A 15605-nucleotide genomic window follows, 5' to 3' on the forward strand; every position below is an offset into this window, starting at 1 on the left:
TTTTTTAGGTTGAAAACATAATTGTTTAGTACCACTTAAAACATCACAAAGCTATCACTCATAATGCCCTAATCCTAATGCCATAATCCTATAAAGGACAGAGCCATATTTGTTCAAGCATTACCTGGGTCATCATCTACTTCTTGTGCTTGAAATGTCCTGCTCAGGAATGACACCACCATATAAATCCTGGTGGTCTTTTAATGTTTCATTAAGCCAAAATATTGCATTGCCCTTCCATTGCACAGCTCTGGACCCCTGGTAATTTAAATTGCCACGGTAAGCCAGTAATGGATACATGATCCTATTTGTCAAAAACCTTAGCAAGGAAATCCAAAGCTTCCTGCTATTTTGGAATGTATTACATAGGACTTAACACATTTTAAAAGCATTTTAATAAACTTATCTATGACAAAATCCTACTGACAGTACAACTGCGGGGAGAAGTTTCAAAACTGGCAAGAAGAACTCTACGGGTGACACAAGCATAATCACAAAACTGAGCGCATGCAAAACATAATTTTACATGCATAGTTACTAGTTTATGGAATTAGTTATAGTTTATGGAATTAATACTTTTGCATACTTTATGCATACAGGCTTCCAACTGGCCAGCTTTAGGGAAGGAGGACAACTATATATGGATCTTTGGTTTTGTTTTTAAATATCCAAGAACAGCACCAAGCAAAACCTGTGTGCTGTTATTACTATCCAAGACGTAAATGGCTTATAGTCAAAATGCCCATTCAAATGACCACTTGTCCGCATTATGTTCGCATTATGTCCATCAAGGTCAAATGAGCAAATGTTGGCCTCCTAAGTAGCAGAAGTTCATCCACGTGAAAAAATACATTTATTGATGCCACATGAACAATACAGAGAGGAGTTGGGTCTGAAAAAAAATGTAGAGGGGGCCCAGAAGCCTGCTGATATAAACGTTCAGAACTTGTAAGGCAGAACTAGTTATTGGAAGTCCAGTCGATTGACGTTATCTATTTGACAAATTTTGGTAATCGAATTGAGCCACATACCCTGATATGGATCATGTAAATGATATAAAAGAAAGAAAAAAGAAGCCAGGGTAACTGCCACAAACACAAATACCCTGGCTTCTTTTTTCTTTCTTTCATACCATTTATGTTATCTATTTGACGACAAAGGGTGGCCTTTTGCCTAGGGCTGGATGAAAAGTAGAAGCCATGGCCATTGCATAGGTGTCCTGTATGCACATCAATGTTAATTTAACCGTTATTAATGTAGAGGAAGGAATATTATTGTAAGTAGTGTGACAACCCAAAGATTTCACCTTAAAGAACTCTGAAAATGAACACTGGCTGTCAGTTAGTAGTTACTGGTTGTAACATCTTGTGTATTGTTCTTTATATTAATACAATTGCTCATAATAGAATTTTTCTGTGAATAACTTTAGGGTGACCATATCCAGCCAGATTTGAACATATCCTGTAATGATGGACTCCGTAAAATGTGCAATTTGCAGTCACATTTTATTTTAAACTGTATCTGTCAAATAAAAAAAAATCAAGCAACCTGGTAGTGTAAGAAACAATCCGGACAATTCACCAAGACAAATAGATCCTCACACTATGCAGCTGTTGGTGAATTTTGTTTACCGGACACATCAAGTCTGAAACATTATCTGTGCATTGCCACCATTAGGAAAAGTGATCCCTATTGGGCTGACTGATATTTTTCTATGGAGAAAAGGACAAAAAGGTTGCACATACACCGATCAGACCAGCTGTACAGAATATATAACCTAGTTCCAGCTAGTTTGAGGGGAGGAAGATGGGATATTATTTGTTACTCTCTACAGGTTCTAGTTCCAAAATATATTCATTATTGACACAAATCTATTGCCCTTCTTTTTATCATTCACAAAACTTGATGCAAAAATGAAGATACTTATGTTGAACCACGTTACTATCATTTTTAAATTTCCTTGGATTAAAATGAATATGGTCACTTCTTTTAAAAAATCCTTTTTTTCTGGTGTTTCGGCTAAGTCAAATGCAGTACTTATTATATAAATATATTAAGTATTACAAATGTATTTCCTTATCCATGTTTTTTGGTCCCAACATTGTATATCCCAACACATAAAAACAAATAAAAAAGATATAGTGTGCTAAAAGCAAAATCACAGACATAGTCACTTTTCCAAACAATCCCTTGCAGCATCAAGCCATTACAAAAATCAAACTTAAAATAGGAAGCTCATTGTGTAACATACTTTGTTAGACACTGCAGAACGGCATGTTATAACGTTTTATGGATTCAGTTTCAGAGGCGTACCACATGGAAGCTTAAATTAGCTGCTGTACACAAGATTGTTTCTACTTTTCTCCTGATTTTACATAAATGATTCATACCTTCTGGTGTCGGATCTATTAAGGATTATTCAAATTCGTTTAGGTGATAAATTATTGTCTTGCAGGCGTGTTTGCCTAAAGAGAAAACAATGGTGCAGTTTTCAAAGACTGCTTTCCAGTATTGCTAAGTTTACCAAAAGTGAATCTGAAAACACCTTTTAGATACTCTCTTGACCATACTGCTCATTATTTAACACAACATATAGCCAATAAGCCTCATTTACAATAAAAATAAAGTATATATGACTACATTTCAGTATCATTGCATCTAATAACATTTAGGAAAGATCAGCAGCTTTCAGCTCCACTATTCACAGAAAACTATTGTACTGCGACTCATCATAACATACTGTAAATTCTGTTCTTTTTTTTGGCAGTGTGCTATCATGTATTACTGTGGCGCATATGGTTCTGCTTTACTGAAAACATTTTATGATTACATTTGCTGGTTTAGTTTTTGTGATTTCCTAGATTACACCAGACAACAAAACATTTTCAAAGACCTCCAATATGTAAACCTTTATTATTCACTGAAAATGTTAGTATACAACTTTAGGATACAACTGCGGTATACAACTTGCAACCTTATATTATCAAAGTTACCTAAGTAATTGAGATAACACATGTATATGATAATAAACAGGATTGCATAATGATAGATATACAAAGTAATACTTTGCATTTGGGATACAAAGTTACCTAAGTAATTGAGATAACACATGTATATGATAATAAACAGGATTGCATAATGATAGATATACAAAGTAATACTTTGCATTTGGGATATATATATATATATATATATATATATATATATATATATAATAGATAGATAGATAGATAACACATATATATGATAATAAACAGGATTGCATAATGATAGATATGCAAAGTAATACTTTATATATACTTTATATATATATATATATATATATATATATATGTTAGCAAGTTACACAAAAATGTTTGATAAGAAATAGAAATGCTCAGTAATACTTTGGGAATTTGGGATATAGATAAGAATGGAAGACGGGAAATTAGCTTGATGATAGATAAACCTATAGGTTGCCAACTTAGATGATACATTTGTACTATAGAATAGAAATATATATACACATACATACAGTATATATATATATATTGTAGCAGAAAACATATAGCAATATGCTAATGTTATCTTGCAAATCTAAAAATTGAATGCACCAATACAAATGTCACCCACCCCCAGGAAAAAAAGTTTGCAAACTCCTAAATTTAGACCGATGAATCAGACTGAGCATTGATTGAGTGCGGGCTGTTTGTCTGCCCACTTTTCAGGTGAACTTGTCCTAGGTAAGCTGGCTACCTCTGCATCAGTGCTGCTACTGCTGCTGGTGTTCAGGATGCAAATGAAACTAATGCAGTTGCAGTGTGATACACCTCTCCTCCCCCACCCCTCCTCCTGCCCTCCTTGTCTCCATGGCAATTGTCACCCAGTTTACATCCAGCAGCAAAGCCAGTCGATTGCACAGCATTGGAAAGGGGGGGGGGGTGATATATCTTAGCAAATATCCACTTCTTGCAACCCTTTTCCCTTTGCAATATCTATTCCAGAGAAGAAGAACCAATTGCTTGGTGGTGTGGAGGAGGGTGGCGATGACATCATATGGCCCCTGGGTACCACTCATTCATAAGAGATTTGCAACAATGTAACAAAGTAGCAATCTGGCAATGAATTGCTTGACTGTCATGGTTGATCTTGGCTGTCCAAGCACTGGCAAGAAAACTTCTAAAGGCAAAATGGTCATTGCAACCTTAGGGACTGACCCTGCTGTCCCTAGCAAAGGTGCTGACACTGTTGCTCCATGCATTATATATAATACATTAAGCGATATGGAGGGTTGGTAATCATCTCCAATGTCACACAAACATGGTCACATCATAACAAAAGGCTCCAAGGTAAAAGGTCACCAAAGGAAGATGACACTCTCCAATATAAGTTCATTATCAGCTGCTTACCCTTAGAAGCATCTTTTTCTTCCTTCGGTTTGATCACCTTGCCACTCATAGATCCCAGTTTGATTGTAAAAATTCCCAAATGTGATCAAATTTCCTCTTGGATAGGATTCAGGTAAACAGGTCAGACAATCCTCCCTGGTCCCCCCAACAAAAAAAGGTCTTTGTGCAGGTGTCTCCCCGGATGACTATAGGAATAAAGAAAAAACAATATATATATATGATGGACTCTCAGTTATGGTGTCACTTCCTTACTAGAATAGGAGAACACAGACAAAGAGACTGATATACCTTTCATTTCTTTAAAACATGCCCCCTCCTTCCCCAAACCACCACCACCCCCCTATTGCATGCCATCACCTCTTAAAGCCATAGCAAGTGTAGACACCAATGCCAAATAAAGATGGAGCGAGAACAAAAACACATGGCTACATAGGTAGAATGATCTTGAGGTTTGCAAAGCTATCCATATACAAAGAAAGGAAGAAGCCATGGCATGATGAGATTTAATGGCAGCTGACTGGGGTTTTTGTTTGGTGGTCTTGGCCAGTGAAGGGTTGATTGCCATGGCATGGCCAGGTTGGCTATCACCAGATGAGAAGGTTGCTGCTGTCCTTACCTTGTCCCCCTTTTTTTCTCTCTCTCTGGCAGTGACAAGTGAAGGTAACTAGCAGAGATGCTCTGGCTGAGACATTGGAACACAAAAGCTGCCTGTTGTAGTAAGAGCTTGCTTGCCGACGTCAGATCAGACAGGCTGGGCTGGAAATGAGCTGGAAATAACCTCCTTAGATACGCCTCCTCCTTCTAGAAATAGAGGGAAAGTGCTGGTCCGCCTCCTAACACTGATGGACCACACCAGGGCAGCGGCAATGTTGACCGCGGACCACGAAGAGAACTCCTTCCTTGGCCAACAAGACTGCTGAAAACCGTGCTATACACCTGTCCTACCATAAGGACCTCTGGGATGAGCAACCAACAGGGAGTTATGTTCAGGGACAGTTCCTAAAGATGATTCCCTGGAAATAATTACTATGTCTATCAGATCAGCTAAGGTTTAGGAAACCATCTCTAAAATCAGAGATATAGTAAACCCATTTATGGAGACAACTATAATAGGTGTACATAAACTCTAACAATGATATGTACTTATCTGCTTGCTTATATTCTGGTGATAATACCAATAAATGTTTTATACTAGTTTGAATAGTGCACTGATGATCCTGTCTGAATTGTAGAAAGCTGGGAAGAGGATAAGCTCCAGGTTCAGAACAAAAAATCTTCCTTCCTTTTTTATAGGGCTAGTCCTGCACTGCAACAGTTAAATGCTCAGGGATAGCTGCCAATTCCCCTTTTCTAGCAGTTGTCACTCAAGCTTTCTATATAGACTAGAAATAGCCATTTCAAAGCAACTAAGAAACCTGCCCTGAGATATATTATGTTACTATTGATAGACTGCATGCATGTAGACAAAAAGTGACTGCAGAGAGGCTGTGGGAGATCTGCAGGATTGAGATGCAACAGAGACAGAAAAGGGGAAAAACAAGTACTTTTTTTATTTATAAGAAACAGTGCAGTTGCTAAAAACATGCACTATAATATACTATGATGCATTTTGTGTTGGAGGTAAGTAGTCGTTACTCTGATTAGAAAATACAAATGCACATAATTTAGCAATATATATATATATATATATATATATATATATATATATACACAAAAAAAAAAAATATATATATATATATATATACATATACACACACAAATATAATCACATATGCAGTAATCTATTCATCCAGCTTTAGGAAAAGTCATCTAAATCAAAATTAGAATTTCTAGATGAATCATAAATTCATAGATTTCCCTTCTTAAAATAGCATTTCTTGGATCTAAATCTGATTTCACATATTATTATTAAACAATCCCTGTGCAATCTGTATATTTTTACCAGCAATGATCTGAAATACAGACCATTCCCAACAATCTGTTCACTATAAATCCAGACAAGATCTTGTGTAAGAGATTTCAAATGGAAAAAAAAAATGTGTGGACTGCAATAATAACATCTTTGCTGGACTGGTATAAATCCACTATATTTCCCCATTTATCCTAAAAGCAGATCCAACATTTTATTGTTTTCTTTTAATAGTGTAAGAACAATGAGGATTAAAGAACATGCTCCAGCATACAACAATGGCTGAAAACTCTTTAGTTCCCACCTGGGTGTTTCCCCATACCTACTCCCCCATTATGCCCTATAGTATCTTCCGCCGGCCCCTATGGCACTACTGTATACCGTGGAGCTGTAGGGGTCAGCAGTAACAAAGAGTGCAGAGCGGGTCAGGCATCCAACACTCCCAGAGGTGTGACATGTAAAAGACACTTCAGGTATTGGTGCATACCAAGGAGCACACTGGCACAGACTAGGTAAGTGTTTAAAGACATCTTTTGTACAGCATATGTTTTTTTATTCTCCAGTGGCAGGGTATCTTTAAAGCTGAACTCTAATCCTTCCATCAGTTTTGTAGAGTTATACAAGCTTATCTCCTGTATTGAATAGCTTACGCTGCACGCTGTGAGCTTCTCACAGTGTACATTGGAAGCTGCAGCAAATCAGATAGTGGCTGCCTTATTTTCTAGATAAAGAGCAGCTGGCAATTAAATGTTTTTTCCCCAGTCTTGGCCAAACCCATTTATGTGTCCGGTCTCAAGTTTTTTTTAACATAGATGCTCAGGATCACATATAGGAGAAAAAGCAAACGGGTATTGTGCATGCAAATGCAGCCTGACCAGCCAGACCCACTCACTCCACACACAGACATCTACTTCAAGACATTTTGATATTTACTTAACTCTAGCCACAAGCCAGCTCACTGCTTGCAAACAGCGGAGGGCCCTTTTGAGTATTGAGGCGGGGTGCTGTGATTTTTTTCAGAGAGCTAAGTAGCGCACCGTATCAGCCCCTCCTACAAGACATAATCTGCCTGCCTTGCATAGAAATCTACAGAGCGCTAGTGCCCACATGAGAAGCGCAGAGACCTAGTGATGAGATTAATGGATCTAAAGTAAGGTATGTAATGAAAATGGAAAAGTTTTATTTAAAACGTTCATTAGGATATTGATTTTTAGGGAGAGAAAGGAAGAACCAGAGAGGCAAATTGACTAGGACAGCTGTATTGCTCATGGTCACTGACTGGGGTCTCCAGCTGCCTTGTATTGAACTGAAAAATCTGTCCTTAGAAAACACTATCCGGTTCCTTTGGTATTTTTTGTGTTGGACAGCATTTTTTTAGCCTGGGTACCTGAGCCCTCTGTCACACGTTCCTGGAATTTGAAGCTTTAAAACAAAACAAAAAACAAAAAAAACACCTCTTCACAATGCTACACTAGCAAAGACAACATTTTGCCTTTCTATTTTTATCACCTTTATCCTTTTTTAGGCATACTTCTAATGTTGACCAACCCATATTTTAAACTGATCAGACAATCAATTAGATGAAAATGTCAAATCAATCAAAATGTAATCTGTATTGTGATTACAGTGAATATTTTATTTATATATGTAGTGGTGAAAAGAACTGTAATACCAATAATATAATAAACATGTGATTGGCACATCAAATATCTGCAGTTGATTGCAAAGATCAATGTAAATGGATCACAATTATGGCTATAATATTGGTATATATTGATCAATAACATTAAGGGCTCTACTTATAAACAAGGACATTCCCTCAAACATTCCCTGGGGGAGAATCAATTACTGCCATTGAAACATGTGGACCTAGAGGGAATGTCAGGGAGTCCCTGTTTATAAATAGAGCCCTAGGAGAAAATTGTAAAAGCCAAGTGTTTGCCTTGCATAAGTACAGAAGGAGTGCAGGATTTTGGGAAATCAAAAAGAAGCCTTAGTTGCTACCCCCTCCTAAATCTATACAATACAAAACTCTTCATGATATCTTTTACAGAACTGGGACGAATGTTGAATGGTTCTGCTTGTTATTTGGACATAATGACCCTCTGGATAAACCAATAAATGTCACGTCTTTGAATCAGTAGAGCACATACTATATAAAAATATTAAGTTTCGCCTTCATTTAAAGGAAATGGCTTTCTTAATAACTCATATGACATGAAGCTTGAATGATAGATTCAAATCTAATGAAAACCTATTAAGAACATCCTCAATCAATAGGGATCAATTGAGCATGCCCATTCTTCTGGATAAGAGCCCAGATGGGAGTGTGGGGAAGGAGTAGCAGGCAAGCGACAGCCACATAGCTTTGTACTAATTGAGCTCACAGTACAAAGTTGGTGGTATTCCAATCAATATTCAATAAGAATTCTGAACAGTACCAAGTAAGGAATCAGTATTAGGAAGATATTGATTGTGCAAACATCTAACGGTATATGGCTAACATTAGACAAATATTTAGACTTTCCCTAAGGTACAAGGTTTAGCAAAGTAAACCTATTATGATACATTGATTTGCAGAGGTAACAACATAACTCAAATATTTTATGTAAATATGTTTTCATATATGATATAAATGTTGCCCATAATCTAAGGTCATACTACCACACACTGCTATCGATGCATTGCCATATTCTTCAGTATCAGTTCGGCATAATCAATCAAAATGTAAATTAATCACTTTCATTAATACATTACATTAATTAACTGATCTCTCCAAAAATGAAGATGAGCAAACATGTGCCATACATGTGTTCCAAAAAACTGATAAAGCAAATAATCCATTGAGAGGTCAGAACTTAAATATTCTTCAGAAGTTTTCCATCCTGGCCAATCAATTTTTTTTAATCTACACTCTGTACCAGTTGCTATTAGTTTATTGAATACAGAAATGATCAAATGGAATACTTGTAAATGTCTAAAACCTCTGTCAGATGTTTATTGCTTAAGATATGTAAAGGAATCATGTTGTGATGATTGGGTAATACAATTTATTACTTAAATAGTCAATATCTTTCTGGAATCTTTTTGCTGCTATCTGTAAAACACATAAAATGTCTATTCCGCCATTGTCTGCCTGTTTCACCAATCAGATATGAACATCAATATGTCAGCTGGACTGACAGGTGTCTTTCTTTACCCTAGAAAATGTTTTTTGCTAATTGGTGTCACTCTTCTCTATTTTAGAATGCTTAGGGGACCTTTTCTGATCTGTATTTTCTGTACTGCACTACTAAACCTCAAAAAGCATTAATACCAGCCCTACCTGGTAATATTTGCAATGCTTGTTTGACATTTGGTTTTGTTCATTCCCTGCAAAATGTGTTCATTAAAAAAAATACAGTATATAAATAATATATGAAATCCTGAAATAAGCACAACTGGACTCATCTGCTTCTTGCTAGCCAGATGCTCCTCTCCATATACAGCTACAGTAAGCTGTTGACACTGAATCTATAGGACGTCAGACTGCACTGTTAAAACATTCATGACCAGTGCGAAAAGATTTGGTGTGATTTTCTATGAACCCTTACGCTGCTGTCGCAACTCAGCATTGCTGCAGCGAAAACTACGATGTATCCACGATTCAATGGGTATCTTTTAACATATTATTTAGCATTAGGCTAAGCAAACTTTTAATTTATATGCTGATCAATTCAATGGATTTGCAAGTAGCTTGATATTTTTATTTAATGCCCAGCTACCTACAGGTTAATGTCATTGCATTATATCTTAGACTACAATCATTCATCTCACCAGTGAGAGGTAACACTTCACTGTGCAGAAGCAGGGGGAGTATTCATATGCCTAAACACCCATTCATAATACAGTGAGATAGTATAAATGATGTTGTGGCATCAGCATATTTGGTTAACTCTTTCACTTAGTATTAAGCTATATGGGCATTTTCATTATTTAAACATACATAATTATCTGTAAGATTTTTTTTTTTTTAATAGGCGGGAATGGTGGCTCAGTGGTTAGCACTCTGGCCCTTGCAGCACTAGGTCCCAGGTTCAAATCTTGCCCAGGACAGTATCTGCATGGAGTTTGCTGGGATTTCCAAAAACATGCAGTTAAGTTAATTGGCTTCCCACCAAAACTGACCTTAGACTGTATTAGTAAAGTGCTGTGTAATATGATGGCGCTATATAAATACTGTATAATAATAATAAGTCAAAACAAGCAGGAGGGGTATTGTTCAAAGTGGCATAACCCATGCATGCCAAATTTCAGATAATTAAAGAGAGAGAAATTGTGACTGGTCACTATTGGTAAAATCAGTTTGTGATTTGCCTTATGGAATACACACGCATATTAAGGGAGTATCTAAAATCCCATGGGATACTTAGGCAGTGTAATTTGCAAACCACAGCTCATTGTTAATTACACCTACCATGCATATGACTTAGAAATGATTTATCACTGTGTGAGCATGACAAAATCTTTTATGCTGAACATATAATAAATGGTAATAGTAGGTAGAAGTCAAGGACCCAGAATAAAGACATAGTTCAGCACAGAAAGCGCTTTACATGTATTAAAAGCCTATACTTTGTAAAAAATCAAATAGTATAGGCATCGTTAAGTGTTTTCTAGGATCTAGTCACATCAACTCCTTGTTATTATATAAAAAGTTGCAATATATGGATAGATTTAGATTTGGTGCAGGAACAAGCATTTCTATATGGCTCCTAGAAGCTGGCACCTTGCCCGTATGGGTAATAAAGGTCCAGCGTTTGCATATTTACAGCAGTGGGTGATACTGCAACATACTGAGTCATTTATTGCTTTAAATAAAAGTTAGCAACATGCAATGACATCACACGACATTAGGAGGAGATTAGACATGAACAAATGCTCAAAAACTATTGCACAGAGATGTAAATTATTGCAAAACTGCCTTTGGTTGGGGCAAAGGGTGTAAGTGATTTCACCTCCAGGATACTCTCAGACTTGATGTCAATGGATGTTTAGTGAAGTATAGGTTTCCAGTTACAGCCCATGGCAGGTTCATTGTTTGATTTGTTTGTAATAATATTTATTTTTTTACGTTGCACTTAACACGTTGTACTTTACAAAGTCCATAGTCATGTGACTAGCTGTCCTTCAAAGGGGCTCACAATCTAATTTCCCTACCATAGTCATATGTCTTTACTACAGTCTAAGTCTAATTTTAGGAGGAAGCCAATTAACTTAACTGCATGTTTTTTTTGGAATGTGGGAGGTAACCCATGCAAACTCCATGCAGATAGTGTCCAGGCCAAAACTTCAAACTTGGGACCTAGTTATGCAAAGGCCAGGGTGCTAACCACCGAGCCACCATGCTGCAGAGCTATCATTTAAAAGGAAAGGCCTATTGATTAGGGGTAGGAATTGTGACTGGTTAAAAAAATTGTCTTGACTTCCAGCTTTATGGGTAAAAAACAAAAAATAAAACCTTTCAGAATCAGAATCAAAGTTGTTTTAAGTCCATATGATGGGAGCAAAGATTTTTACCATTGTTACAATATTATTATTTTTTCTATATCACCATTATTTTACTCAATCTTTTATATACCATACAATATAGTCATACATTCATGACTTGATTGGTTCACAAGATGCCATGCTTCTCCACATTATGTTCAATCTTTCTGCTTTAAATTTTGTTAAGTATTATGTAGATTTATGTGGTTATGCTGAAATTTCTTGCCTCCATTAACACAAAAAGGGATCAGCCATGTTCATAGCAGAAGGACACCTGCATAGATGTGTTTTGTACAAAGCACTGTTGTGTGTTGTGGCAAGGCATCCCATTTATTCCGCCAGAAAGATGTGTTTTTTTGGGTCAAACATGTTAATATGTATTGTAAGAGTGTGAATAGAAGCTATGGCTACCAATCCGTTGGGGGTCAAAACTAAAAAAGTCTACCAAAACATCTGTCCTACAGCGAGAATCCCTTATTGTTTTCCATGGCCTCTGTGTTGGATGCCAATATATAAACAAATGATAGTAGAGTAGTGAGAGAGAAGTGGCATCAGGTTTGTACAAGTGCAATGAAACAGCAGCAAGTCTATAGAGGGTATAGGGGAAAAGACAGAAAGATGATATTGCTGGGCAACATTATTAGATTATGTAGGAGTCATTAGTAAAAACAAATAATGGGGCAGAGAGGGGACAGTAAGCCTATGGATTTTGGGTGTCCACACTTGTTTTTGGAAAACCAGGGAAAACAAAATTATAAATTAGGATTATGAAATAGGAAAGCAAATAGAGTCAGCAAGTTAACACACCCATTTGTAATACAAAGGCCCTGGGAAAATTGGAACTCTCTTTTTATTTCCAGCATGTATTGTTTTTTACAGAGTTAGAGTAACACAACTCACATTATTTTTATAGCTACCATTTCATTTATATAAATATTTGTGATAATCTCTTTTTTTGAGATTTGCAGAATCAGCGGAGCATCATTTCTAATAGGAGCTTTAATGCAGTCAAGGATGTTTCAAAACCTTCTATTATGTCTCAGCTGTGCAGCTCTATTTACTTGTAAAAGAATCTAGACACCCATCAATAACATTATTGCATACATTAGACAAAGAGAATCAGTGAGCTGTTTTCTATATGGATAAGGCCCAAACCTTTGCTGGACCCCTTTCTAGTAGCATTGACTGCCATGGCTATAGTTACAGCCATTTCTACACAGTATTATAACACTCACCCTTTGAATAAATAACACTAAATCTATAGGATTACTTCAAGCAACAATGGTTCCGTACTTCCTGTTAAAATATTTTGTTAACTGATATCTCAAAACGGAAACAATAAAGATTCATAAAATAGCAACCCATATTTAACATGGCTGGGGAAGCGTCTTTTCTTTTTATAAATACTTACATACATGTCTGGAATGAGACATATGAGGCTTAAAATATTTCTCACTTAAGCTTGATGAGAGCTTTGAATACCAAACATAAACAAAGACAATGTATTCAATGGTTCTGCTGAGGTATGGGGAGGCGTAACATAAGCTTCAGAGCACGTTTATTTCATGTCTCAGTGACATGTGTAATTGTTAATTATTTTAATGAATTATATCTCTACAAACCAGATAATAATGCACTGAAAGAAGCTGTCTACTGTAGTTTATTTTTAGAGCTGTGTTGCTTTCTATATTATCAGATGGTTTAACAGTCTTGGCGACGTATACTTCTATTTTTATTGCTACTTTATTGATGTGTTGAATTCGTACAAACAATACAATATTTCCAACTGTGTTTTTTTAACTATTTTAAAAATAAGAAAGCTGAACTAAAGACATAACCTATGTTTTGTCTTGTCAGTCGTCTTTTTTATCTCTTTTTAAACAAAAGAATAAAAAACATTGAAAATGCAAGCTTGGTCTTGGATGAAGAAGAACAGAATACAGATGAAGATCACATATAACGATAAGAAAGTTTCTTGCTGCCCACAGGAACCAATCAGCTTCCTCCTGTCCAAGTTTAAAAATTAAGTAAAGATCCAAACCAGAAATATTTCTGTAACCTATCCTAACCTTGTCATTATATAAGAAATAATGTTCACTAAATATAGCTTTAGCGTATGGTTATTTGCCATAACAGTCATCATTTTTAGACATTTGGCTGTTATTTGAATTCATTTTTCTTTTTTTTAGGATAAAGTTTGTTTCCACAAAAAGGAATCATTAAATCTTATGGAACTACTGTAATCTGTACTATGTGAATTTTGGATTTTATTATTTTTCAATCACAAAAACGCTGCATGAAAAACTGTAGGCGGACCTAAACTCAAATACACAAAAAGTCACCAAGAGGCAGTACTCATTATCAATGCAATGTCTGCTGTCTTCTTGTTGTAGCTCTACACTGTATGGCACATACAGAGCCAGCTGCCAGACAAATTGTATTCCTGTGAATGTGCAGCAATTATATCATCAGTAGCCATCCTATGGCTGAAGAGCATTGGTGTGCTCTCAGAAGTCTGCCATGGAGTAATGAGAATATCTTGAACTTGCCATTGTCACAGGGCAGATGCACACAGGTAATTCTGTGCCATAGTCAGCAAGTATGCCAGAGGATTATGGCAGAAGTTCAAAAAAAATATCATACAGTTTGCAGTCATGGCACAGAATATACAGCCTATATTGGGTTTCTAAAGATAGAGTGAAGTAGTAGCTGTTTACCTTCTGGCTCTCTCTCTCTGTCCTTAAGGCTATGTTCACATAGGTGGTTATAATGTGCTGTGTTTACTGCTTCCTCATGCCAAGGAACAGCTGCCTCTTGGAAGACGCTACATGTGGCGTCACCCGCTGGCAGCTCCACGGGAATGAACTGGGGGGCAGTGAGCGGTACCAGTAGCCACTAGTTGTCAAATGTGCAGACGACAAAAGCAGAGCTATCACCAATTTTTTTAAAGGTAGACAACCCTTTTATGTGGACCAAATTCAGGAAGGTTCCAGAAGGATCAAGGGATCTGCTGAAGGTAAGGTAAGCAAGTTTTTTTTTTTTTTTTCTAATTTAGTTCTGCTTTAAAGACCCAGTGCTACAATGTGAATGACTGAGAGGCTGGCAAGGTGCCAGCCAAAGGGAGCTGCATAAGATTGCTAAGTCTCCCTAAGGCTTATACTCAGGCAAGTGTGTTTTTTTCATCCTATAGGGGCAATCTTTGCTTTACTATTGTTAACCAATGCTCAACTGCTCTAAAGCTTTGGTTGTTATCAAAACAAATGGAAGATGCCTTTACAAAAGGATAGCTGGATGAGCTGTACAAGTGTAAAATCCCAGCCAGAACATTCACTGCTATAGCCTTTTATGATGATCTCCAGTGAGTGGGTGGCATATTGACTTAATATCCTGTAGGGTGACCTGTGCTCACTGCCAAGCACCATGCAACTCAACTGGCATTTGCCAAGATGAGATCAGGTTTATACTGAGCACACCTGACAGTTGTGAAAGAGTCTAAAAGTGCAGTGATTATGCTTATGCTGCCTGCAATATCATCAAGCCAATTAACATAATACGCTGTAGTTTACTGTATTTTTTCCTTTCCTTTTTTTGTGTCCTTGTTAAACTCTTTCAGCAGATTAAGCGCCTCTGTCAATGGATCTGAGATGCTTCATTAATTGGCTGCTCAAACTTGCGAAGGACCTACATCTAGAGGGCCTGCATGTGACCTGCTCCCATATTCTTCTATCTGAAAGTAAAAGCCTGGTGAGGATAACAAAATCCCATTAATAATAATAATA

At 36.7% G+C, this 15605-nt stretch overlaps 1 protein-coding gene across 5 annotated transcripts in view; it reads right to left on the reverse strand.

The window, feature by feature from the left end:
* The window catches only part of FGF13 (fibroblast growth factor 13), a 236163-nt gene that overhangs the window by 215811 nt on the left and 4747 nt on the right, over window positions 1-15605 (reverse strand). For 3 of the 5 annotated variants that reach the window (XM_072430402.1, XM_072430404.1, XM_072430399.1), the window contains exon 2: window positions 4389-4573. The exons of 1 other annotated variant lie outside the window; for it this stretch is intronic. Coding sequence is in view for 3 of the 4 variants with exons in the window: in XM_072430404.1 (XP_072286505.1) it covers window positions 4389-4437 (49 nt within the window). In the remaining variant the exon portion in view is untranslated. Of the gene's footprint in view, window positions 1-4388; window positions 4574-5004; window positions 5135-15605 lie in introns of those variants that run through there. One more of the 5 variants, XM_072430400.1, reaches the window with a different exon arrangement.

The sequence above is a fragment of the Pyxicephalus adspersus genome, chromosome Z (genome assembly GCF_032062135.1).
Source record: "Pyxicephalus adspersus chromosome Z, UCB_Pads_2.0, whole genome shotgun sequence".
NCBI lineage: Eukaryota > Metazoa > Chordata > Amphibia > Anura > Pyxicephalidae > Pyxicephalus > Pyxicephalus adspersus.